A 26,253-nucleotide genomic window follows, 5' to 3' on the forward strand; every position below is an offset into this window, starting at 1 on the left:
GTCGCCACCACAGGAAGTTGAGATTTAAGTTTTTCCTCGATCTTGCGTTCGATTTGCTCAGGGTTAATGTTCATGTTTTTGTGTGAGCTGGGACGTACTATGCACTTCAGTTTGCTTTAAAAGTGAGATTTTATGAATTAGAATGTTTTGGTGCAACGGGTTTTCGATTGAAGTCTGTGTATGGTTTCACAATGTTTGTTTACCATTGTTGGGTCAGATACACTAGTGTCTGAAGGTTTCTCTATATGCACTGAGTTAGAACACTAAAGTTGGGTAGTGTACGACCTCCTTGGAGTGCCTGTACGGTAAGCTTTTTGTGTAATTGCAGCGTGGGAGCTGAATTTTTATAATTGGTACCGTAAAGGCTTGAGAGCGTTGTGCTCGTTTTGTGAATTTCTTAAAGAAATTATAACTCGATACCTAATTTTTAAAAATTTATTTAGAGCTTTTTGTTAAGTTAACAATAAAAGGTGAATATGTGCTTTATACAACGCAAATAATTTGCTGCCGCTGATACAAAATGGAAAAAATTCAGTTCAGTACACACTCTGGGTCGGGTCACCGTCCCTTGTTAATTAACTGCAGAAAACCAGAGTTGACGTTCGGACGCAAGTAAACTGGAATCCGCTGGATCGCCTGCTACATGGGAAATTCGAGGCTTGAAAAAACTGTGTCTCGATGTGATGGTCGTTTCTTAAGGTTGAATGGCTGAAATTATTTTAGCGCTCCGTGCGATCGTCTGCGACATTGGAGGGAGGTCAGGCATGCGTTGCCGTCGTTGTCTACGAGAACGATGAACTGTTAGTGGCATTTCTTCATCCGGGCGACTTAGCGCGTAAATTTTCGAAAGATGTACAAAATTCGTCGTGGAGAATTTTCGAATGTTAGTCGAAATTCGCTGTCGGAACGTGGTTGTATCGTTGTAAGGGCATTTGGCGACAATTGCGACCTCTGCGCAGCTTGGGCGGGGATTCTTGGAAATTGTAACTGCGTCCTGCGTATTGCGTTCTCGGCGCATAACTAGAATATTTGAAGCATTGTTGAAATGTTATGCGATTTTTTTTATTTTAGCGCTTTGTGTGGATTCCTATTTTAGGCAGGGATTGCACCTCATTGGGCTGGATTCCTATTATTCTGGCGGGAGGTGCGCCATGGGGGCTCCTCTTGAAGGATTTTTATGCGTACTCGAAACATGGGTGAATTTACTGCAACAATAAACTTTTCATATAAAATAATATAAAAAATTTAGAACGATATGACCCACTTAAATTTCATTATTTAGACGTAAGCGTCTTTTATTTGCAAATGGATACCGCGAATATGTTATGGATGACTCTAATATATTCCTATTATTTTAATACATATTTTGCACAAAATTTTATTAACTTCAACTCTTCTAAATACTGTTTTGTTTGTTTGTCATTGTTGTAATAAAAAGGTAATTTTTATACCAACGTAATATGAAAAGTCAAAGCAACAAACGGGAATTTTCCATTATTCACTTATAAATATGGTAAGTTTTTTAATATACCTGTATGTTGCAAACGTGTTAAAACTAGGCATCGTAGAAATGGAAAGTAACTGTAGTTTTTAATTACTGAACATTACTCCGGAATTACCCCGGTGTAATGAAATAAAATTAAAAGTGAACATTTCCTTTAGCAAAACTTTTCCGTTGACATTCTTTTCTTAACACTTCATTCTTCATTTTTAATTATTTTCTTGAGAACATGGTCAGCCATTATACCATTGATCAGATTACTAATATAACAGAGCATGGTGCTGCATTACAGGATTGTAAACCTGGAAGGTGTCATGGAGAATGCATTCCACTTCGTACCAAAAGCGTGTAGTGATGTTTCCAATACTTCTTTCATTATTTTAATCAGGTGAGTTCACCAACCGCAAATATAATTTTTAATCTGTAAAAAATAATCTTTATCTCAAGTTTTTACGAACTAATCGCTACTTAAACATCACTACTTGCTAATAATACAATTATTTTGCAAAAAGGAAAAATTATATAGTGAATTTAATTAATTTAAATAATCAAATTACCAATTTTTTGTAAATGTAAAACTAATATACAAGTAATATTAGACATCACTTTTATACAGGGTGTTCCAATTAAAACTTCCCAACTGGAAAATATCGGACTGGAAAACAAAAAAAAAACTGAGACACATCGATTTTCTTTTCAAGGAGGACACATGATGGCGTGAATTTTGGTATCTTGGTGTTTTTTTCAATTCTGCTCACGACGACATACGAGTTTTTAAATTTTGGTTTGGATATGACAATAAAATGATCACTTAAAGAATAAGACAAAATACACTAGGCACAGAAATTAAGGGATATTAAAAAAATCCCAAAATTTTGGGTGATCTTCAAAGAACTGTAACTTGGAGAAAAATGGTCTTTGCCAGAAGATGTTTGGTTTCAGCAGGATAGTACCTACTCCACCACATTATGCCGTAGCTGTGCGTGAGTTTCTTAATCAGAACTTTCTAAATCACTGGATAGAACGCAGAGGTTCAATTGAGTGGCCTCCCAGATTGCCAGATCTAACGCCCTTAGATTTTTTTCTATGGGGACACTTAAAGTCGAAAATGTATGCAACACCATCGAACTCACTTGAGGAGCTTCGTCGGCGAATTGTTGAAGAATGTCGTTAGATAACGCCCGAAATGCTTTAAAATCTTCATTCGGAAATGGAGCAAAGATTTTATTAGTGTATGGAAGCGGAGGGAAACCAATTTGACATTTAATAAAATAACATTCTTTCATTCATTGATATTTTGTCTTATTCTTTAAGTGATGATTTTATTGTCATACCAAACCAAAATTTAAAAAGTTTTAAAATGAGGTGCTACTCAACATAAGGTGCCAATTAAGTTTTAATGGTATTCCACCAAAACTTACGCCATCATATGTCCCCTTTGGAAAGAAAATCGACGTCTCAGTATTTTTTGTTTTAATTCCGATATTTTCCAGGTGGAAAGTTTTAATTGGAACGCCATGTATATACTGCATTTAATTATTTGAAAAATAAAACATTATGCTTCACCAAAATTAAAAATGTGATTGTTCTTCATCCTGAAAATATTTTATGTTAAAATATATTGTCACATATTGTCGTAATTTAGAATAATCATGGACAAAAGTTAAAAATAAATTTAAATAAAAATTAGTAAAGTAAATAAGCTAAATTTAAACTTTTATTGTTATTTAATATTAAAAGAAAATGTTTAATTTTCTCATACGTCACTTGAAACAAATTGTAGTTGTTTAATGTTTGTTCGGAATGTAAAAAATGTATATGTATATATTTAAAATCTTATTAGGGTTTTTAAATAAAACTTTTCATTAATTATAAATAAAATGTCCTGAAAATGTTTCTTGAAAAAACAGTGCTATTAAAATCAGACAAATGGAAATCGTCATAAATCACATCATTTAATTCGTTAAAATGTTCCGGTAATTTGGAACAAAATAGGTAAATTTAATGTTCATTTCATTGGATTTAATATAAAATAGGTATACCTACGACATGTCACAGAATTAAAATAATAATAATAATAATTTCTAATTTTCTTTCTTTCTAAATATTTCACGTATTTTAGTTGTAGGAAAGTTTAATTTCACTTTCAAGCACCATATTCAGGCGCTGCTTCTTTGATATTCTTAAATTATATATTGACAAGATTTTGATAGGATTTATACATATAAATTATTTCAGTTGAATACTCGAAATTGAACTGTTCGAAAATATTAATAAAAGCAAATAAGGAAACATATCGTTTGAGTAATTAGAAAATTACAAAATTAATTTTAATTTTCAAAATTAAATTACGAAGCCATCGTGCATTGTTATTTGCGCGCAATAAAAGGCTGATTGGATACAACCGTATGGCAGAAAAGTATCCTAATAAATAATAAGTTCATTATTTTCGAAAGGATGAAGTTTCGTTACGTTTCCTGTAACAGATCGATTCTGTATTTTTAAGAAAACCTCTTTCACGTTAAATTGTCTACGCCTAGTCGTTTTTTAAAATAGGGCATTCAACGGGAAATCAAAATGCAGTTTTAAAAATCATAATATATCATTAGTTCCTGCACTTTTAATTTATATAAAAGTATTAAGCTAATTTGATTGAATCTAAAATATGTTCCTAAAAATCTTGTCAAAATATATGCACCTATGTTTGTTAAAATCGGTTAATAAAAAAGTTGCTCTTTAAACAGAACTGGCTGCACATATATATAAGTATAATGTAAATAATATTTTTAGAGTTATTTGATCTTATAGTTTTGATTGAAAAAAATCGGTTTCAAAAGGTTTATATTATTTAATTATTTGGTTTTGAATTTAATTATTTCATTTAAGAGAAAAAAAATCAATAAACACAACAGTTCATTTTCCGTGAAGTAACTCCAATATTCATTGACACACAATCTTAGTTTAAGAAAGGTTTGTAACCATTTTCGGTTAAATGTGCACGCTAAATTTTAGGAGTCACCTTTTGCACGCACGTTTGTGAGTTCGTTAGAATATTTAATTACTACATTAAATTACTAGCTTTGACACACCACCATGCACGAATATAATTATTACATATTAGAATGAATGTTCTAACACGCTTTAGAAATAGTAGTAGGTATGTTATTTCATCGACTAGGTATGATATACAGGGTGTTTCATAACTCTACTGACAAAGAGCAGGCTCACGTAGAGGATCTTAAAACATGCCGATTTGTTATGTAACTTTTTTTTCTGTGCTTTAACATAGAGCAACTAAATTTGGTACATGATTGGCGTTTATTGTTATCTTTAATTGGTCAAAATATAAATTTGTTGGAAGCTCAATAAGGGCCGGACTAGGGGTAGGGCGCCCTTAAAATGATATAGATTTTTTTATCAGTATGCCAATTATTAAATAGTAATTTTTTTACTCACAAATTTTCGAAACAATAACAGCGTCATTACTAATTGTATCGAACAAAAAGTAAAGTATGCAGTTTTACGACTAATAGGCTATGATTTCATGTGTCATTTTTGACGTTTACAAAAAACTATCAAGATAAAGCAATTTTATTAAACTAGATCCTTTATCTTGTTTTTAACATTTTAAAAAGAGGAACCTTATAAACAAAACATTAACAAATTCAACTTTAAACACTACCGATATGAACTACCGATATCGTTAAATAGCACTACAATAACTGTTGAAAATGGCCACCATTTTCTCTAATACATAAATTTACCCTCCGCCGAAAATTAAAGTATACTCTGAGAAATAACTGTGGATCATTTTTTATGGGCTGATTTTTTGTGAGCAGACAGTAAAAATAGTGTAGAATAATATGTACCGTATCCGCACGCTAAAAAAGGCGGGCTACATTGTTTAAAACATGTCGTTTTAGTAGAAATTTGCGTTTTTCGACTAACTTTTTTTGTGGCGGTTCTACAGAGAAATGGTAAAATACTTTTTTGTTCATCTTTAAAAGATCTACAAAATGATGTCTCGATCGTGAAATATCAATCCGGTCAAAAATTACGTGCAAAAAACCGCCAATTATGCCATTTTAAATAAACAATAATAAATCGCGATGTTATCACAAAGGCTTCTTCGGATAACACTTAATCATTCCTCACTTCAGACAAATAATTTATGCGAAAGCCGGAATCCGTAAGTGGATTATTTCGCAAGTCATGGCGATTTGAGATGAGATTTAACAAAAATGTATCGAGTTCCATTGTTTTTTCCCAAAAAAATGCATTTTTATAACGAAGGGAAATTATTTAAAAAATGTCCTTAGTTGCAAAATTAAATACGCCCTTAATTTATATATTTTTTTAGTATTTTATTGCATGTACCAAAAGAGCATAAAAAACTTCAATTTGAAAAAGGATTCGTCACGATTCGTTAATAAAAAGCGGAGTTATGGGCTTTCAAAGTTGACGGTTGAGTAGGTAAATAAAGTACGGAATGAAAAAAAATATGCACATAATCAGCAGTCGGAGTGCTTTTAGTACAGTAAATATTAATTGTACGGGCAAGAAAGAAGTCACATAAAACAATTTTCGAAACTCAGCCGAGCGTCTGATTTTCCGTTAAGTGCCGCGCGCCGGTGTGGTGGGGGAAGCTGATCAATCGCGTTTTTCACTCTCGAAAAAAGTTGTCGCGTGTTTAAAATCGATAGCGCAACTTTAGTCTTATTTTTCTCGGGATCTATAAAAGATAAAATAATATATATTTTTTAATTTGATACTACGCGACAAGAGGAATTGATTTATGCAGCCAACAACCACAAAAAATGAATGTATCACGTTCCAATGCGCATTAAGTATTAAGTTAGTAATTTATTGCAACATTATTCATAAAAAAATTGGGAAAATAACTGCTGCAGGATAGGCTATTTGTGAGACATATAAAAACTGATATTTATTGCGTTTAATGCAAAATTGCGTGCAAAATAAATCTGATTGTTTTATTAAGGACATATACAATATATACAAAATTTTTATCGTTTTATTGTCGTTTTGTAGATCTTTTAAAGACGAACAAAAAAGTGTTTTACCATTTCTCTGTAGCACCGTCAGAAAAAAAGTTACAGTCGAAAAACGCGAATTTCTACTAAAACGGCATGTTTTAAACAATGTCGTCCGCCTTTTTCAGTGTGCGGATACGGTACATATTATTCTACACTATTTTTACTATCTGCTCACAAAAAATCATGCATGCATACCCCTATATTTCCTGGTCTAAGGGACAGTATTTTGTAAAAAAAAAATAAATAATTTTCGCCATTCAGCCGCTTTGGTAGAATAACTGGCCCAACTAAATAACGTCCGACAATATCAATCCACACGTTTATTTTCAATTCATTTTGAAAATGGCAAGAAATTATTTCATGTGGATTTTTATCCGAATATTTATGGACATTATGCTTTATGATTCTTCTTCGAGTGAAACAAGCCTCGTCCGTAAAAAGAATCTTCTTATGAAATCTAATACCTACTAAGGGGGAGAAAAGGGAGAACATTGGTGAAGTTTTGGATTTAAGTCGTAGCTCGTTTCGTGCGTTTACTGTATGATTAACTTCTTCATTGCTGACTAGAAATGATCCAGCCTCTCGAGTCCTCTTTGCAACATTAGCAAAGGTCTCCCGGAGTGGAATCAAACGATTGGGAAATCTTATTCGGTACATATGTACACTTCGTCGACAATTACCCGTAAATAAAACCATAATACTAACAACATGTCAACTTTTTCACGAAATGAAAATTTTGCAGGCATTTTCCAAGACGATGGAATAGTACGTAGACGATGGAATAGTTGCAGTCTTTGTAAAAGTTAAATTGACACATGAAATCATAGCCTACTAGTCGTAATACTGCATACTTTACTTTTTGTCCGATTCAATTAGTAATGACCTCACAAAATCTCGATTTTCTGAGAATCCGTTATTTCTCAGAAAAATTTGTAAGAGTGAAAAAATATTTAAAATACTGGTAAAACTGACTAATAATTGGCATACTGGTAAAAAAATCGATATCAATTTAAGAGCGCTCTACCCCTCGTCCAGCCCTTATTGGTCTTTCAACAAATTCATATTTTACCAATTAAAAATAACAATAAACACAAATCATGTACCAAATTTGGTTGCTCTAGTTAAGGAATTGCTGAAATATTATTGTTTTTTAAAATTTGACACTCATCTTCAGAGACCAATATCCCTTCAACGGTATATTCCAGAAAAAAAAGTTACATAAGAAATCGGCATATATTAAGATCCTCTACACGTGCCCACTCTGTGTCGGTAGAGTTATGAAACACCCTGTATATGATTAATCATATCATTTCAGTATCGTTATACAAACACATTAAAATTGTTGTAGCATTAAAAGCAATTGTAGTAACAAAATTATAAGAACAAAAGTTTAGTGTGTTTGTATATAAATAAGCTAGTCATATTATGAAACTTAAGATATATTGATCTAATGTTACAGGAGTTTAAGGAATTCGTTGACGCGGAAAATTTAATGCCGCTGGCTACAAGCGATTTTCGTAATCCTGTTTGTCTGGAAATGAAACTAATGAAGGCATCAGAACAAACTATCAACACGTTTGGTTTTCCAGAGATAGACATCGAGAAGAAAAATAATACCAATAACGGTGACTTGACCAGCGTGGATAGTTCGGATACTTTCGCTAGTTGCACCACACATCCTTTTAATTCCTTAGGGGATTTAACATCAGACGTAGTTGACACCACTTGCGTGACAGATAGTAATCTTTATGTAAATCCACTACATAAGAGCGGGGACAACAGTCCTGTAACAACTTCTGCCTCAGAAAGGACTAACATTGTGAAAAAATCAGCATCCGGAGATACTGCATTGAGAAGTTTAGCAACATCACCGATGGATGAAGTATTTAAGGAATTTGATATAATTGACCGGGGAAGCAGAGTTAGTTTAAATGATTCTCCTCTGCCAAAACATCGAAAAACAAGATTTCAGGTAAACTTTTGTTAATTTTTTATATTTTATATTAGTAAATACATACTTAGTTAGATGGCTAAACCTGTTGATCATATTTAAATTAGTCTTTTGTTTCTATTACCACATTGCAGGTCAATTACTTTTATTCTAATTTAAGCGTAATAGTATGATAGATTTGTAATATCTCTCTGTGGCATGTTATGGTACCGTATTTATTTTTTGAATACAATAGTTAAAAAGTTGAAAAAGAAGTGTTTTTAAGGTAAAAGGTCAAAAATCAGGGGAGTATTCTAAAAATAAGTTTTTTTTGTTATATAAATGTGGGGTCTTAGGACAGCCATTGTCCAGCTACAGCATGACAAAAATTAAAAAAAAAACAGTTTTTAATTTCTAAACCGCTTGAGATAATTTAACCAAATTCGGTGTGCGTATTTAGTATGATAGTAGCTATGAAACAAAAAAATTATTAGCTTTAGAAACTTACCAGTGACAAAGGTGTGGGTATCATCGATTATTATTTGCAAAACAAATATATCACCTTGTATAATATTACAAATAAAATGGGTCATCATATGCGTCATTGTTTTATCTTCAATTTCTGTTTCTTTATACTATATTGTATTCCAAAACAGATTAACGGCGCATGCGCATAATTTCTTTATCCATTTGGCGATCTCGTTGTTCGTGCTATATATAACTAATTAGTTTTATTAAAACATACACGAAATTTGAAATTGAATTCAAAACAGTATGAATGGTATAAAATACCGGAATAAAGAAAAATATTACAAAAGTACAGTAACATTCTCATTTTATAGGTATACTTATAAATTAGTATTTAGAACAATTGAAATTTGGAATATTTATTCGTTTAGCAACATACAATGAAGGTAATCAGTAGATAATCAGTGGATTATCCGCTTAGATTATGAGCAACTTGCAAAGAATTCTAGATGAAGAAGAATTATCGAAAATTTCAAAGAAACTTTTCCCAAACTACGTTCAGGAACATTTTTTAGTTTAGTGATAAAATTATTAAAGTGCTAAAGCCTATATTATGAGCGACATGAATCGAAGGAAAACTACTGAACTAGATTAGAACAATGGACAAGGATAATGGACTAGGACAATGGACAAGGACAATGGACATGGACAAGGACAATGGACAAGGACAATGGATACTGGACAATGGACAATGGACAATGGTAGTGTCTAAAGTTTCAGAAATTGGCATACTAAGCGAAAAAGTGCTCCGGATTGTAATTTGGGAAATATCGAAATTTCTTTGAAATTTTCAATAGTTTTTCTTCAATTTCACACCCTGGAACCCATTGCAAGTCATTCGAATTTTAATGGGTTGTTCTCTGACCTCGTAACAGTTAGTAAACTAAGCGAAATAGTGCTCTGGATTTTAGTTTGAGAGACACCGAATTTTCTTTGAAATTTCCAATACATTTCCTTCAATTTCATTCCCTGGAACCCATTGCCAAGCCATTCAAATTTTATGATGATATTCTCTAACATTTCTGGTGTGGGCATACCAAGCAAAGAAGTGCTCCGGATTGTAGCTTGGGAGATATCTAATTTTCTATGAAATTTCCAATAATTTTCCTTCGATTTCACCCCTTGGAAGCCATTGCTAATCATTCAAATTTTAATGACATGTTTTCGAACGTCTCAGCAGTCAGCATACCAAGCGAAAAAGTGCTCCGGATTGTAATTTGGGAGATATCGAAATTTCTTTGAAATTTCCAATAGTTTCTCTTCAATTTCACATTCTGGAACCCATTGCAAGTCGTTCAAATTTTATGTGGATATTCTTTAACATCTCAGAAATTGGCATGCGAAACGAAAAAGTGCTTCGGATTGTAGTTTGGGGTATACGGAATTTTCTTTGTTTTCCTTCAATTTCACCCCTGGAACACGTTGCAAGTCATTCAAATTTTAAACGGATATCCTTTGATGACTCATGAGGTAGCATCCGAAGCGAAAAAGTACTTCGTGGTGTAGTTTGGGACATACCGAATTTTCTCTGAAATTTCTAGTAGTTTTACTTCGATTTTATTCTCTGAAGTTCAATGCAAGTCTCATAATATAGGCTTTAGTATCTCAGTAATTTTATAACTAAACTAAAAAAATGTTCCTGAACATAGTTTGGGAAAAACGGAAGTTTCTTTGAAATTTCCGATAGTTCTCCTTCATCTAGAACTCATTGCAAGTTGCTCATATTTTAAGCGCATAATCAGTGGTACCTTCATAGTAGGCTGCTAAACGAATAAACAAATACAAACATATTGTACGCTTCCTACTGTAGCCATTTGAATGGCACAGTAGGGAGTTAGCACGACAGATGGAGCCATTTGCGTTCCCGCGTACAATGTATTTCCTTGTCGTTATGATACGATGCAAAACAGCTGGATCGTTCGTCGGTTGTCTCATCTATGGCACACTGATGATGACTAATAAGTCCGAAACCGGTTTGTGTCTGGTGGGTTAAACTGGCGAACGATCCTAGCTGTTGCACTAGGTGTTGCGGGTTTAATTCAATGCCGGTAGGGGTAGGGGCATATAGCCCTCGGAGTAGTTGTTTCTCGCAACACTGGCAAATTAAATACACATATACATATTCTATAAAAAGTTCCAAATTTCAATTGTTCTAAATACTAATTTATACATTTAATATATCTATAAAATGAGAACGTTGTCTCTGATTTTTTTCTTTATTCCGATATTTATAATATTCATACTTGTTTTCAAATTTCATGTATGTTTTAATGAAACTAATTAGTTATACAGCACGAACAACGAGATCGCCAACTGGATAAGAAAATTATGTGTATGCGCCGTGCTCTAGGGATGGGCAAAAATAACCGGTTAAATGAATAACCGATTATTGTGTGTCGGTTAACCGGTCAAAAACCGGTTATTTCCCGACTTCGGTTTAACCTGATAACCGATTATTTATGTCAAAAACCGCGTGCCGGTTATTTTACCGGGACCGAGTGAAAATTTTAGCTCTAGCTCACTGTACGATTAAAATATATTGTGCTCTATCCCTAAACTTGATAGTAGATCAGACCACAGCATAGATAAAATAAATAAATATTTATTTTGCTGTGATCAGACTTAAGCCATCGTCGGCCTGACATTCTATTTAGGGTAAAACCGATTGGTCTGTGGGTCGGACTACGCTAATTAGGCTTCCTTGACGGGACAAAACATATTGGTCATTATGAAGTGTCAAAATAACAATAAATTTCAGCTGTTAAATGAATGTTTTATTTCTCCTCGATATGAAAACCTAACCATTTGATAAAGTTTTAAAAAATAAATATAATAAAATAAATATAAGCATAAGTATTTGAATAAAAGTAAAAAAATATAAATTTTTAAATCAGATGCATGACTACACAATTTTTTAATACAGAGATAAATTAGAGCACTCACAAAAATTTAAAAGGGCCGGTTATTTCAATAACCGGTTTTTAGGTAGAGGTTAACCGATTCAGGATTAACCGACTAAGAAAAATAACCGGTTAACCGATAACCGGTTATTTTTCAATAACCGCCCATCCCTACCGTGCTCGTATCTCTCGCACCTCTTGTTTACGTATGCCTATGGTCGTTCAGGTAGGTTTTGGCTGCTGTTTTCACACCGGTCCGCAACATTTTGCTTTTACGAACGGGTACGTCGGTCACTCAGGCGTAGGTTAGAAGCTTGTATTATCGTAGAAGGATGGCATTTTCAACAACTGTTGGGATTTTTACTGTTTATTTGCTTACTTTTAAAAGAATATATTTTTTTATCAACTCTTTTTCTTAGAATAAGCCAACGAATTATCCCCTTCATTTCCTACATATGTTTTGAACGACTGTATATTTTTTATAAAATATACAGTTGATAATGAACCGAAATTGTTCTAATTCATCGGTTGACGCTTGGAGTTAGATTCAGAGGAGAAATTAACTAGAAGTAGAATAAGTTTGTTGCAATAAATCTAAAAGATAACATCATTTATATTGTTTTAAATAGGTTACAGTTATTAAATGTTTTATTGTATACTGTATATTGAGAAATTAAACTTTACATGGAAGAAATAAAAAAAAAATAACTAAAAAAATTATACGAAATAAATCACAGGATGCTTTTGAAAAAGTTATGTATTTTGTTAATATTTATATTACTCGATTTATTCTATTGAATAAATGTCAAACTTAAACAATTTGTGCTAAACCACAACATTGTATTGCTTTTAGTTTCGGGGAACGGTATTAGAAAAAAGTATAGATATATTGGTATTTTTTTATGTTTTTACTATTAAAGTATTTTGATTGAAAATATTTTAATATCCAAAATATTTATATTAATGGATCAACTCATTTAATAATGTATTTAGTAGTTATTGAATTCCTTTTAAAACGATAGTTTGCTTTCTAAATTCGACCCGTTTTTGGTTGGGTTGGAACCGAAATAATATCAAAGACTACTTACATGATATTTTGTTAATGATAAAAAATGTCCATCTTTTATTTTTAACCTATAATAAAACACTTTTTTTTCATTACAAAATAGTACCTGACAAATATAATTTCAAAACAAAACGTAATTGCTGAGCTTTGAAAATGGAAACATTAACATTTGGAATCGTCAATGACTATGCGATATACGAGGTCTGTTCAGAAAATAACCGAATTTTTTAATTAGACGCTAATAAGCTCCTCTGTAACCACATGTTTTTGGATTATTGACATCCAGTTTAGTTTTTGTGATATTGTTATTTGAGTGTTTAAGTTTTGTGGCGATTTTTAAAATGTGCGATTTTCTGCACAATAATGCAACGTAAAATTTTGCGTGAAACAGGGGAAAACGCAAACGTTTCAATTTTTGAAGCAAGCTTGCGGAGATTATGTTCTTGGTCATACGCGATGTTACGAATGGTTTTCACGATTTAAAGGTGGTCGTCAGTCAGTTGAAGATGATCCTCACATTCAGAAAGTCAAAGATCTGGTGCGTGCAAATCGCCGATTGACTGTCGGAGAAATTGCAGATGTTAGATGGGTCATGCCATGAAGTATTGACAGAAAATTTGAACATGCTCACTGTTTTTTTCGACTTTAATGGAATGTTGCATTTTGAATTCTTGCCTCAAGGTGAAACAATGAACCGTGTGTCTGTACTATTAAGATATTTTACAACGGTTACGTGAAAACATTCGCAAAAGAGACTAGATTTGTGGCGAAATAACTCATGGTTCTTGCACCATGACAATGCGCCCGCACAGTTAGCTTTGTCAATTCGTCAGTTTTCTTCCCGTCTTCCGTCACCCTCCTCACTCGCCAGACCTGCCCCCTTGTGCTTTTTCTAATTTCTGAAAGTAAAATCAATGCTGAAAAGACGTCGTTTTCAGACTATTGATGACATCAAAGCAAATTCGTTACAGACTTTAAAGGCCATTTCAGATGAAGCTGTCCCTTCACGAAATGGAAACACCGCTAGGAAAATTGTGTGAATAGGAAAGGGGAGTACTTTGATGGATATAAGACCAATAATGCATAAAATTAATAATACAGTTTTAAAAAATTAAGTTTTCTGGACAGATCTCATGTAGTGATGTATATTTTGTATTATCCATCTGCTTGCTCGGCTGTTTGTGAGATTTTTGGTTAGGCAAAACTATTTTCATAAAAACTAACGCTTGCCTAATCCTTTTGGCGCCAGACTTTGTCTCATTAATTACTCAACCCCACAAAAAAAATCTATGCATCGGACTAGACCACTATATCCTCATGTTTTCGAGGTCGTTGAGTCCATTTTAAGGTCAAATCGAGAAAAATTTACTATATCAGTATCAGTATCAGTAAAGATATTTCATGTCCATTAGTGCAGAGATATTCGGGTAGTCTACATGTAAAAATTTCATTACGTGCAAGTTATAAAAAAAATTATCATTAATGGAATGTGAATACTCATCTTTCACCATAGAATACGAAACGAATATTACTATATTGTTGACATGTACTATATAACGCACGCAACTGTCTACCAAAATTCTTCCTCAACTTCAAGCACGGCAACTATCCAGAACCTTTCTTACCACGAATGATGAAAGTGTTAGTAACCAATAATGCTGTATAAAATTATAGTGTCGGATTTTCAAATATGATTGAAAAAGATCATGCTAATGTGAAGACTCGTGAATATTAAGTCTTTCGGTCCATTATAGTTGAGCGAGGCAAAATGTGCTTTGTAAGACAAGCCAATTAATATGTATTATAATTAAGTAACTTTCAACCTGATGCAACAAGGTCAAATGGAATCCTAATAAACCGACCAAAAATACCTGGAGTATTCCCACTAAACCCTATTTAGAAGTTACTCAGTTTAACCTCAAAATGACATTGATCTTGACCCGGTAGAGACAACAGGAACCCTAATTTGGACTCAGCGACCGGAGAAAACATTTAATTACTTTGGTTGACCCCGCTATGGTGGATTTTTCTCAGTTTGACCTTGGAATGACCTTATAATGACCTTGAACCTGACTTAACAAGGCCAAACAGACCTCGGATTCGGACCCAGCAACCCCAAAAACATATAATAACCATGGTTGCCCCCACCATAGGGGATTTTTCTCGGTTTGACCTTGAAATGACCTTTAGCCTGACCTGACAGGGTTACGGACCTTGGATTCGGATTCAGCGATCTCGAAAACATGAGGATAGTGGTCTAGTCCGATGCACAGAATTATTTTTTTTTTGTGCAACTGTGATTTAATTTTTTACACGACGACGGGTGAAATACCCAATAAATAAAAAAAACAAAAACTGTGGTGCCAGAAATAAATCACTTCCACACTCCACACAATAATTTACAAATTCAGAAATTTGGTCGTATCTAAAAAATTGTTAAAGGTTGAAGGCTTATGTTTAAACTATGCAGATGCAATTTTGTCTCAAAATAGATCAAATAAGTTTAAACTTCTATAAAATTTAGTAGATTTTCTTTTGGTATCTTATTGGATTAATATTAGACATTTGCTAAAAGTATCGAGCTAAAAGTACTGTCATAAAAAAATTGATTTTTTTATGTAGGGAAATCGACCTAGAACGAGATTTGGAGATGCTTTTGAACGCGATTCTCAAGAAAGTTTAGAAAAAAAGAAAAAGTCATCTTTTATTCCTAGTAGAAGCTTAGCATCTGCTACACGTATCATAAACCAGCACCTTTTTGGAATACAAAATTTAAGTGGAGCGAAGTCAGGTAAAATATTAAATTTTTTATTATTATAGGTACATGTATATTGATTGCAATACAGGGTGACACCTAGCGAATGTTACATACTTCAAGGGTATAATCTAGAACCCAAACGGTGTTAAACCATACGTTCATTTTACTATAACCCTTTGTGAATATACTAGACGGCAAATGTAGTTCAAACACAATGGCGCCCTTGCTTATTACAGCCATTTGGTGAGAGATCATTTAAATCAAGCATTTCCAAACCGTTGGATTGGTCGAGGTTATGACTTTCCTTGGCCTTTTCGCTGTCCGGATTTTAATCCGTTAGACTTTTACTTTTGAGGTAATTTGAAAGGAATTGTTTACTGTAACACCTAATACGGGAGAAAAACTTTGGGATATATTAAAAAACGCCATACGATAAGTTAGAAGAACATCTAATTCGTTTCCTGTACTTAATAGTTTCATAAAACGTTTAAGGTAATGTGCCGAAGAGAATGGGGGACACGTAGAATATTTATTATAAATTAGAAGACTTTATTACTGCCTTTCACTTTATTATGTTATTTATTATGTTTATTTCCAAAAAATGTGAGGTAGGTATGTGTTAATAAATATTTTCTGTAATATCTTCATAACCGAGCATAATTTGGACTTTTGATAGGTAAGTATACAATTTTTGTGTAGCATAAACTTCTCTACCTATTCCTGATAGTTGTGTATAAAAATTTAAACGTGCAAAAAGTTACAGAATGTTCACAAAGGGTTGTAGTAAAATGAATAATCCTTCCTAATAGGAACATAATCGCTGCATACTTCATGAAGAGAAACTAACCAACAGCAAATTTTGCTTAAATCGGTTAACTGGGTTCTGAGTTTGGAAGAAAACAAGAAATAAAAAAGAAACTTAACACCCTGCAACTTTTTTCCGACATTTTTCGTTTAAGCAAGTTTGGTTAAATCGACACCATGTGGGTTCTAGATTATACGTGTGAAGTATGTAACATTCGTTAGGTGACACCCTGAAAAATTGAATAACTTTATTAAAAAAAGTAAAAGGGAAAGAGTATTTCTCATTGAGTCACAATGCATGAAAAATAAAATAATAAGCTTGCTAAATATGAGGTTGATTTGCTGTGGCCTAACTTGAAATTTCACACAAAAAAGAATTTTAGTGTTTAAATGTTACAAATGTGTGTTTTATTTATCTATTTATTTAATTATTCTCTCACAGGAAAGAATAGTGGAAGCAAATCATCCTTGTCTGCTGATTCGATAGACAGCCGCACGAGTCCACAGTTAGAGCTGCATCGACGTTCCAAATCAATTCTGAAAAAATCCGATAGTAGTGGAAATAAAAACGCAGATCCAGAAAGCGAAAGGCTTATTTCGGATAATATGTCAGGATTCGAGATCGGCTTCGAATGCGATTATTCCCCAAATAAACGATTTTCGTCTCCTCTCTTGAAGCAACGCACGTTAAGTCAGAAAACGCTTTCAAAACAATTCCCTGCGTACCAACAGGAACTCGAAAGAAGTAAAACATTGAAATCTCAACTATTTTTACTAGACGACATCATATGTAAAGAAAAGCAAACCTGCAAAGAGTCAGTAATAGACTCTAATAAGTTGCAGTGCAGTGATAACATTAGTGAAGTGCCCCTTTATATATGCCCTCCACCGCCTCCTATGGATAATTCTCCGACTGAAGAGACTCGTTTATTATTCCATTCTACAGTCATTAAGCCACAATCAAGTAATTCGATATCTAGAGGGCGTAACTCATCTTCGTAGCATTTAAAGGTTTGTATTTGTAGAAACGTATAATGTGATTCATTAATGTTGGGAAAAATTTAGATAAAGGTTCTTTACCAACAAATATGAGACATGTGTCCATAAATATTTGTCCGTTTTCAATGTACAGGTTGATTCAGTCATAATGTCATTAATTTTAGGGGAAGATAGGAGAAAATGAGTAGAATAAGAATACGTGATTAACAAAAGTTTTAAATGCATATTTACGATAAAAAAAATATTTTCAAATCATTATTTAAACCCCTTATCAGACCGCTCCTGACCGCTGACCCACAAAGGTTTATCGAGAGTGCATCTTGACCTACCGTATTTTTCGGTCATTAACGTAGCTTTTAATGAATTTTTAATCCGTAGTGAATGAAGTAATAAACAGAGCTTTATACCTAGACACATGAATGAATAAGATATTTTTTGAACCAAACGTCCTGCTAAGCATACACGCATGGGGAATCGTTTCATTTTCATGCAGGACTCGTTCTCGTTCAAGCCAACAACAACAACCAAATTTTTTTTGACAATTGTGAAGCTTGTGGATATGTTAAAAATAATTTTGAAAAAATTTTTGAAAAAAAAAATTATTTTCATTTTTTTTAGAACAATGAACGTTTTTTTGATGAAGAAAATATGGATTATTGCAAAAAAAATATTTTTAACTTAAAAAAATGAATAAAAAGTGAAAAATTACATTGATTTTCAGCAAAAACGTCAAATTTAAACATTCCGGGCACTAGGAAAAAAAATCGCAGCGTTTTGAAATTATCAGGGTTTCTTTAGGACACTTTGAGGTTGAAAAGTTACAGTCAATATCCTTATTTTATTCATTGTTTGCAAAGTTATGTCATATGCTAGGAAATATAGAGTTGGACGCGACTTTTTGTCTCGGTAAGCTGAATTTATCACTATAGATGCTAAATATTATATACAATAACATATTAGTTTCCACAGTCATAAAAATGGGGGGAAGATTGTTTAGAGGGTGGTTAATTTTATAATTTTTATGTAAATTCACGTTTTTCGCTTATAACTTTTTTCCGTTCATTTCCACGAGAAAACAGTAAAGTACTTTTTTTCGTCTTCAAAAGACATACAAAACGAGCATAAAAAATATTGATTACATCAAAAGTTATAAACAGAAGAAGTTTATTTGTGACTTTTGCTCGAAAAGCTCCTTTCACAAGCTTTTCGAATATGTAATAATATAGGTATATATCACGCTCGTGCGTCGTATATTTCATTTTGCAACTAAGGCTAAAAAATAAAAAAATTTCCAGATTGCAGAAATTCAAAAAAATGATAGATTCCAATGTATTATTATGAAATCTATCATGAAAAATATCAGTGCGATTGTGGAAGATCCTCGGGATCGTCCAGACTAATAATTAGTTAATTTGTTTATAAGGCCATAACTTGTAAACTATTCAACTTACCGATTCCAGATTTCGTGTGAGTTTTAGACAGTGATAAGGAATGAGAGGATGCGATGTCAAAGAGTTCTGGTAATAATAACGCTGTTTATGAATGTTTTTGCACGATCAAGCTTTTTTAGTTCACTTACCATGTTTGTTTCTACGACAGTAGTATGCGCTCACTGGTTGCTAAGGTTAACAAAATGGTAAGTAATTCACTTACCGTTCTAGAACGGTGAATAACTGTCAAAATAGACATTTTCAACATCGCATTGATTTTGAATGAGTTTTCTAGAATTCAGTTTTAAATGTGGGTAATTGATATAAAAGAAAGATGTATTTTAAATCTATTTATTAATGTTGAAATTAAATGTACAGTTTGTACAATTGCTTACAGAAATTGGAGCAGTACATGTTTTTTCAATTTCGGTTTCAGTTATATTTTTATTTAAAGTAAAATTAGCTATCGAGGCCAGTAAAGTCGAAGCTATAGTAGCAGGTAATGGTTCAGCACAGGATTCAGAAGTATTGCAGGATGATGTGTTGTCATTATCGTGAAGAATTTTATCTGCATACTGTAGTTTATTTTGAAGGGAATCTTCGACGTAGCTTTCGGCAACGGTTGAGGATTTTTGTGTTTGTTGATATACTTGCGGTAAATTTCTAAATAATGGATATTTTCATCCTGTCTGTTTGTAACAGTAAATATTCGTAGAATGTTTTTGTTTGCGGAATTTTTACAACTATATATGTTTCTTGGTCGTCAATATCCTGAATGGTCATATTGTATAACTCTTCCCTTCTACATGCTCCCGATATTCCTAATATCAATGCTACCTAAAATGCAAAACGATACTTAGCACCTATTCGTGTAAAATCATCCAAATTTACCTTATGAATTAAATATCTGTCATCTGGTGCCTCAATTAGGAATTGCAACATTCTTAGTAAACACACTGGCTTTTTTTAGTCTGTAACCAACATTTTTCCGTTTGAGGTAGCCAATTAATGTCGAAAATTTGGAAATGTCAAGCGAGTCATGAACAAAAATTGTACTTTTTAACATTGAATACTCTGCCCATAAGCTTCCTGGAGCTTTTAATTTTTCGTTCCTTTGGACAAAGTACCCCACCATAACTTTCTCGGTAATATGTTGATTTTTTGTCTCACATCATTTCTTGAAAATCTTGTATGTATTTTCATAGTGCTCCCTTGATTTCTCAGGAATTAATGTGGAATATCCAACACTCCACGCTTCTTCTAACTCTTCATCTAAAGACGAATCGCTCATTTTACCAACACTTTGCTTTCTTAAATTCTCGTAAATGCAACAACGCGTCGTAAAATTTGAGAACTATCAATTATTATTAATAAATAACACCATAGCTACCGGTTCTAGAACTGTCAATTTCGTCAATTAAGAAAGCCGTGACAACAATAAACATCAGTAGATTTCAAAAAACCTGCTTCGCAAATTTATTCAGAAACGTCATTTTTGACGTTACATAAAAAATTAAATACGTACATATAATTTCGTTTTCATTTATTGCGATGATGCAAAAAATAGTATAAGCATCACGAACGTTAAGAGTTATACTGTTCTCAGACAAAATTGGAGGCTTCGCTTCGCTCAGCCTCCAAACATTGTCTTCGAACGGTAAATTACCCTTACCGTTCTTAATGCTCAATATACTACTATTAATTCAAAAGTCATAAATAAACTTCTTCTGTTTATAACTTTTGCTCTAATCAATATTTTTTGACGCTCGTTTTGTAGGTCTTTTGAAGACGAAAAAGGAAGTACTTTACTGTTTTCTCGTGGAAATGAACGGAAAAAGTTATAAGCGAGAAATGTGAATTTACGTAAAAATTATACAATTAACTACCCTGTAAACAATTTTCCCCCCATTTTTATGATTGTGGAAACTAATATGTTATTGTACATAATATTTAGCATCTATAGTGATAAATTCAGCTTGCCGAAACAAAAAGTCGCGAAATGGTCATTTCCCAGCTTATTTTCCTGGCCTATCAAATATCCCTAATTATTCAATTTTTTACCTTTTTTCCAACCAACTTCGAAAAAATGTTTTTATCAAAAACCAATAATTACTACTTGTAGAGAATACTTTGCAGTTTTCAAAACCCCGCATAGATTTTCTTTATGACCATTATTTCCCGAGTAATTGATTACCAAAATCAAAAATGATTTTTTTGCTTTGATCGACGATAACTCAGCGACAAATCATCGTACAGGGCTCCGGAACCGCTCAAATAGCAGAGAATTAAATTATCTAAAAGAGTTTTAAGGTGAAATATGCCATAGGCCTTTTTAAAGAAAAGCAAAAATTATGTTGTTTTTTTTTTTCGTTGATTTTCTTATGATTACTCAAAAACTACTGACGCTAAAAAATTTTAAACTCTAGATTCGAAAACTAGAAACTTGAAGCTTCAATTTCATTTTTTTTATTCTCTCTACGACCATTTCCTTCCAAGTTACAGCTCTTTGAAAATCACCCAAAATGTTGGGATTTTTTTAATATCCCTTAATTTCTATGCCTCGTGAATTTTTTTCCTTTTTATTGATAAACAACAAAAAAATCATGTGGTAGATACCCATAGTTTTTCTCTTGGCCACATTGTTCCAGAGAAAGATTTCTGACGATTTTGTCAACTTATCTGCATACTGTTGTGGTCACAACGACATATTTATGGTATTAAATATGTGTTAAATGGTAAAGTTGTTCCTTGCGTCGTATTTTTACCTGATGTGCAACTGTACTACAATTTTTCATACTAATTCGTTTTCAGATTATGCATCAAACGATTGTATCACTAATGATTATAGTCAAGTCTTTCCTGATATTCTTCTCAGCAATATGAATAAATAGGTACCTTATTATTGTATAGACGTGTGTGTGTGGTGAATGATTTCCATTATTTTAAAACAGGTGTGTAAGTACTAGATAATCAAATTATTTTATCATTTTTGATTTGTAATTGCTCGACAATTGAGAAGCAACTTAAAACGTAAAAGGAAACAGAGGAAATTTAATGAGTATAAAAAGCACGTAGAACACAACAAAATGGTATTTAGTAGGTATATGTAAACAGTAAGTGACTGATCCATTGGCATGGTGTTCGGAAACATCAATTTTTTATACTCCAATTTACTATAATAATACATATAGCATATTATATTCAACGAAATATCCATTATTTGTTTGTTATTAACACGTGGGTCTCGATTCTCGAATTGGTAAGACGAAATAGTCATTTCTTTCCGTTTCAGGTTTGCCGCGAAATTATTTTGATGAATACCTGTTTTTAACTATTTTGGTTGCATCAGTTAGTATTTTTAACTATTCTAGCAATACATAAGAGATCTGTTCAGAAAATAAACAAACATTATTTTTTTAACTGTATTATTAATTTTAGATACTATTGGCCCTTGTCACCTACAAAGTATTCCTCTCCTTATTCATACACTTTTCTCAGCGGTTTGTATTTCGCGAAGCAGTCCTGAGTAGCTTCCTTTGGAATGGCCTTTAAAGTCTGTGATAAATTTGTTTTGATGTCATCAATAGTTTGAAAACGGTATTCTTTCAGCACTGATTTTACTTTGAGAAATAATAAAAAGCGCAAAGAGCCAGGTCTGGCGAGTGAGGAGGGTGAGGGAGGACAGTAATCTGATTGTTGACACAAAACTGACGAATTGACGAAACTGCAAGAACCTGCGGTGTTATTCTGTAACATGGTACGGCAACTACGAGCATAAGCAATAACCTTCAACTTTTACAATTTTTTTAGTAACTGTCGTTAATAATATAGCAAAAAGTATTAATCAGATTTACATAAAATGTCATAAAAAGTTAAACATAAATGTTTCTGTAAAAGTTACACTTTATCTTGTGATATTTTTTGTGGCTATGAAGTTATAGCATTGTAAGAAAATTACAGAATACAACCCCTGGTCCCTTTTTGCGGATATTTTTACGTAAAACGCCTTGATAGTAGGTTCACTGTTTCACTTTGAGACAGGAATTCAAAATACACAATTTCGAAAAGTCGAAAAAAACAGTGAGCATCACTTTAACATTGGATCGAAACTAACGTGCTTTCTTAGAGCGTGGAGATCCTTTGTCAGTCCATTCTGATGATTGAACCTTTCTCTCAATATAGTAGCCGCAAATCAGCTTTCGTCTCCCGTTATGGTCCTTTAAATAAATGTTTCATAGTAATTGGATCGTTCAACAAACGTCCACACGATGAAATGAAAATTTTGCTAACTCGATACATGTTCAATTTTGCAGTCTAAATTTCATAGCATGACCCAGTTGAGATGCTAACTTCTTCTGCAATTTTTCTAACAGTCAATCGGCAATTTGCACGCTCTTGACTTTTCGATTGTGGGAATCATCAGTGGACGTCGAAGGCTTTTCTGGTCGAGGATCATCTTCAATCGACTGACGACCACTTTCAAATCGTAAAAACCATTCGTAACATTGTGTACGACCCAGAGAATTATCTCCGCAAGCTTGTTTCAAAAGTTGAAACGTTTTTGTGAAAGTTTTCCTCAGTTTCATGCAAAATTTTAAGTTGCATCCCTGTTTCAGAAAATCGTACATTCCAAAAATCATCATTAACATTTAAACACAATTCACTCAAATTACAGTATCGCGAAAACTAAACAAGATATCAACAGTCCAAGAACATGTGGTTACAGAGGAGGTTATGCGCAACGCAATGCTGCCAACCGCATATCACTAAATATCTATAAAAAAGTTCAGTTATTTTCTGACTGTTTCAGAATAACTTACTACAGATTTTAAAATAGAATATTAAGAAATGTAATTTTTTTATTTTTTTTCCTTATTATTTCACAATCTGTATAAATTAAATATGTCTACTTGAACAAAAAAAAAATAACTTTTAAAGGAATTGTTCCTGACGAACTCATCACCAACTTCTACGCTTTTTCTTGAAAACGAAGTTGTTTAGCGAATTTATTCAAGAGCAAATTTATTGTGTAGAATTAGAAACAGATAGATCAGAATGTAGCAAGAGAGTAAGAGAACACATTTTGTAAAATCAATTAACGGATGATAAATCGAGGAATTTTGGAGGCCAGCGTATTTTGTATAAATCCGTGCAATCTTCATAAATATTTTTTTACATTTTCACAATGTCTGCTGATGCTTCATCATGTTGAAGCCACCAGTTTCTTCGTAGTCGTATTGGCACTTCTTCCAGTAGACCTGGTGATGTAAAATAATTCATATTATACTCTACGCTGAGCGTAATATTTATAGAAACACCAAAAACCAATTAGTAGAAATTTACTGATAATACCACATACTATACATTTATACCGATTAGTTTTTACTTAAGGGGGATTTTAAGTGGTTAATAATGTGTAATGAGTGTCCAATTCTTTGTATTGAACCATAAAAGACATTTAGTTCTCATTCTATAACATTCTATATTATTAAAAAAGTGACATACCTAAGCCATCACATTATCATTGCTAACAATTTTTCTTTTTCGAACACAACTTTTTTCTTTTGCTTATTTTAGTGTAATCCTCTTAATTAGATACTTGGCGTTTGGGGTATCGTATCTATAAAGCCGGTGTGCTAATTTCGAATTTTCTAGAGATTCAAAAATCAGAATCATCCTATTTTTTCATTATGAGTACCTAATCAGTTTTAAAATAAATATAATACATTTGCACATAATTAATTAAAAAACAAAAATGCTCACAACAGTTGAAGGTGATTCATGGCGATAATGAATATAAACATTGAAACTGTTGTTTTCTATGACGAAATCACTAAAATAACAAATTTGATTGAGCCAGTGTAAACACTTTCTGCTTTATAAAATCTGTAGTACAAATTCTTACAATAAGAAGTTACCTTACTAGGCCAGGAAAAAGAGCTGGGAAATGACCATTTTGCGACTTTTTGTTTCGGCAAGCTGAATTGATCACTATAGATGCTAAATATTATGTATTATGTACATATTAGTTTCCACAGTCATAAAAATGGGGGGAAGATTAGATTGTTTACAGGGTGGTTAATTGTATAATTTTAAATTTTTTTTTGGCATCGCATCCTTTCATTCCTTATTACTATCTAATAACTCACACGAAATCTGGAATCGGTAAGTTGAATAGTTTACAAACAAATTAACTAATTATTAGTCTAGTCTAGACGGTTCCGAGCATCTTCCACAATCGCACCGATTTTTTTCATGGTAGATTTCATAATAATACATTGAAGTGTATCATTTTTTTAATTTCAAATTATAACCTCGAAAGTTTTTTATTTTTTAGCCTTAGTTGCAAAATGAAATATACGACGCACGCGCGTGATATAGTTATATATTATTACATATTCGAAAAGCTTATGAAAAGAGCTTTAAGTTAAAAAAAATGGTCAAGATTCGTTAAAAAACAACGGAGTTAGAGATTGTCAAAGTTGACGGCCTATTGTTTAACAAATTAGGTTGGTAACGGCAAAAAAAATACTATCATAACCAGCAACCCGAGTACCTACTTTCCCAGATAAAAATATTTTATTTGTGGAAGTATGTTAAGTGCATAAGAAATTTTGTCAAACGTCAGTGGGTCACTTGATTTTTCGGCGAGCCGTGGCGCGGCGGAAGAGTGGGGGAAGCGAACGACGGCAAGCATCGCATTTGAAAAAACTCGTTCTCGCTCTTCAAAATCGTTGGCACAACTAGAACAGAACTATTTACGATAAATCGATCATTTTTTTAAATTTGATACTACGTTACGAAAGGAATCTATTGGAATTGCTCAAAATTACGAAAAATCATGAGAAAAGTCATTGATCTCATTAAAAATTATAAGTGAAATTATTGTTGCATTTTTATTCAGGGAAAGATTGAGAAATTATTTATCTAAAGGATAAATGATGTTTTATAACGTACACAAATATTATAATTATGTTTTTAATGAAAATGAGACATTTTATTAACGATATGGCAAGTATAAATATTATCTTATTACTTCTTTGCATTAAAATTTTAAAAGTAAGTTTACGTAAGAGAAAGCAGAAAGCAGAAATTTTGAGCAATTCCAATAGATTCCTTTCGTAATGTAGTGTCAAATTAAAAAAAATTATCGATTTGTCGTGAATAGTTCCCAAGAAAAGTTCTATTCTAGTTGCGCCATCGATTTTTAAGAGCGAGAACGAGTTTTTTCAAATGCGATGCTTGCCGTCGTTCGCTTCCCCCACTCTTCCGCCGCGCCACGG

The 26,253-nt window shown here is 32.7% G+C and overlaps 1 protein-coding gene across 3 annotated transcripts in view; it reads left to right on the forward strand.

Annotated features, from left to right (window-relative positions):
• The window catches only part of LOC108909678 (potassium voltage-gated channel protein Shab), a 193,582-nt gene that overhangs the window by 165,418 nt on the left and 1,911 nt on the right, over window positions 1-26,253 (forward strand). For 2 of the 3 annotated variants that reach the window (XM_018714076.1, XM_018714075.1), the window contains exons 6-8: window positions 8,015-8,527; window positions 15,602-15,770; window positions 16,984-17,552. In XM_018714076.1, coding sequence (XP_018569592.1) covers window positions 8,015-8,527; window positions 15,602-15,770; window positions 16,984-17,543 — 1,242 coding nt within the window. In that variant the 3' untranslated portion in view covers window positions 17,544-17,552. Of the gene's footprint in view, window positions 1-8,014; window positions 8,528-15,601; window positions 15,771-16,983; window positions 17,553-26,253 lie in introns of those variants that run through there. The other variant, XM_023455165.1, reaches the window with a different exon arrangement.

The sequence above is a fragment of the Anoplophora glabripennis genome, unplaced genomic scaffold, assembly GCF_000390285.2.
Source record: "Anoplophora glabripennis isolate ALB-LARVAE unplaced genomic scaffold, Agla_2.0 scaffold451, whole genome shotgun sequence".
In the NCBI taxonomy this organism is placed as follows: domain Eukaryota; kingdom Metazoa; phylum Arthropoda; class Insecta; order Coleoptera; family Cerambycidae; genus Anoplophora; species Anoplophora glabripennis.